Here is a 2,211-nt window from a genome sequence, read left to right as displayed (position 1 = left end):
CTTTTGGGAACAGTTTTGTGCGGCTCCGGACGGAGCACCCATTCCCATAGCGGCGGGGTCGGGGGTACAAGGTGGCGGCGGGGTACACACACCCTCGCAAAGTTGGTGTTTGGGGGCTCGGATCTTCCAGCTGGAAACCACAAGCAGTGCAGAGGCACTGAAAGGAGGGGACCTCCTAGAGGTAGACAAAGACATCAGTTGGAAGCACTTCAGGAGAGGACGTCAAAGGGGAGGAGAGAAGGGGAAAGTATGCCCCCTCCCGTCCCCGTCCCCCCGGTGCTATAAGAGCAGCCTGAGACGGCGATGGGGCAGAGTGGAGTCAGCATCTGGGCCGAGGGTGCCACTGGGTCCCGGGGCTCAACCCGCCTGGGGACCAAGCCGGGAGTTCATCCTCGGGATGTGGTGGGGCTCTCGGCAGCCGCTTCCCACAAATACATTGCTCCACAAGGAATAATTCGGTTTATTATTAACAAACACAGGAAGAGTCCACGTGCGGCAATAAATTATTTTCACAGGTTCTGGTATATTTCCCTCCCCCAAGAAAAAAAAAGGTGCTGGTGGAATAAACCTATTGCATATCTTAAAAAAAATCAGGATAAATTATATAAATTATATAATCAAAACAGACGATTCTACCTCATTATCACTACTCCATAATAAATAGATAAATAAAGTTGATTGCCCTTAGAGTCTGAATCTTAAATTCCATTTACAATATAGGTCTCTACATACATCATGTACAGAGAGGGCGGGGATGGGGACCACCCGCGCGGCGCCTCACGCCACGAAGTCAAAGGGGGGCTCGTTCTCGATGTCGTTGACGGAGGGTTTGTTGTTCACCTTCCGCGGGTCCTCGGGGGTCCACACTTTGGCTGTCCGGATGATGTTTTGTTCCTTGAGCTGCTTTTCATCAGTCCACGACAGCGAGTGACCGGCCAGAGGGGGGAGTCCGTAGTCGGGGTCGCTCGGGGAGGGAGATCCTGGGGGACAGGGGGGAGAAAGGAAGGCAAGGGGTTATTGCTGGGACCGGCATTCCTGCGGAGCGCGGACTCAGGCTGCGCTGGGCCGTACCGGGCCGTGCCGGCCCGCCACTTACTTGTGCCGCGGTGGCAGATGATGATTTTCTTGGGCTGGCTAGAGCTCTCGCTGCTGGCGCTGCGCAGAGGCAGGTCGGACTGCACCAGCTCGCTGAGGAAGTTGATGTAGCCGATGGCCAGGCGCAGCGTGTCCACCTTGGAGAGGCGCTTCTCGTAGGGCAGGGTGGGGATGTGCGAGCGCAGCCCCTCGAAGGCGTCGTTGATGGACTGCATCCGCCGCCGCTCCCGCACGTTGGCGGCCTGGCGGAGCTGCTGCAGCTCCGCCTCGGAGCGCACCCGCCGCCGCCGCTTGGCCGAGCCCAGCGCCTGGAGCCGCCCCCCGGGGGACAGCAGCGCCGCGCCCGCCGCCCCGCAGCACTCGTAGGCGAAGCCGGGCGAGGCGGGCGACGGCGGGAAGGCGGCGGCCGGCGCCGGGCAGCGGTAGCCGCCCTCGGGGTCGCCGCCGTCGCGGTAGTACTCCTGCAGCTGCCGGCTGAGGAAGTCCACGTCCGGCTCCAGCAGCCCGTCGGCGGCCAGCGCATCCCGCGGGGGCGGCTCGGAGAAGAAGTCCTCCTCGTCGAAGTAGGGGGGCGAGGAGAAGGAGTCCAGCCCCCGGGGAAGTGCTCCAGCAGCACAGCCTCCATGCTTCGCCCGACCCCGGGCGCGGACGGGGACGGGACGGGACGGGGCGGGACGGGGCAGGGGGGCAGCCCCGCGGGGGACGCGCCCGCAGCCGCTGTCGCCGGCCCGCTGGGCCGAGGCGCCCCGGCGGTGGCGGGGCCCCCGCCCCTGCCCGCCCCTGGGTGGCGGGAGGCCGGGCCGTTCGGCCGCTGCGGCGGGAGGAGGCCGGAGCCGCTGGCGCCGCGGGCCGGCACGCGAGGGGTCTTATAACGACATGGCCGGGCGCGTGCCGCCGGCCGCCGCCGCCAGCCAATCAGCGCGCGCCGGGGGGGCCGCGCCCCCCGCCGGGGGGACCCCGCGGAGCCCCCGAGGGCCGGGGGCGGCGCCGGCACCGGCACCGAGCGGGGGGAGCGGCAGAGCCCGGCAGAGCCCCCGCCCGGCCCCGCCGCGGCCGCTGCGACCGCCGCTCCCCGCACGTCGGGCGAGAGAAGCCGCGGTCCGCCTCGGCACCTCT

General features: G+C 66.5%; 1 protein-coding gene across 1 annotated transcript; it reads right to left on the bottom strand.

Annotated features, from left to right (window-relative positions):
* Window positions 1–442: 442 nt before the first annotated feature.
* On the bottom strand, window positions 443–1,720 carry PTF1A (pancreas associated transcription factor 1a). Its single transcript, XM_032697146.1, is given in 3 exon segments — window positions 443–980; window positions 1,097–1,684; window positions 1,687–1,720. Coding segments are annotated over 3 exon segments (825 nt in total). The 3' UTR covers window positions 443–777.
* Between the last annotated feature and the right edge of the window lie 491 nt (window positions 1,721–2,211).

The sequence above is a fragment of the Chiroxiphia lanceolata genome, chromosome 1 (genome assembly GCF_009829145.1).
Source record: "Chiroxiphia lanceolata isolate bChiLan1 chromosome 1, bChiLan1.pri, whole genome shotgun sequence".
Taxonomy (NCBI): Eukaryota; Metazoa; Chordata; class Aves; order Passeriformes; family Pipridae; genus Chiroxiphia; species Chiroxiphia lanceolata.
The sequence above is the reverse complement of the archived record's forward strand: the minus strand, read 5'-3'. Positions and strand labels throughout refer to the sequence as shown.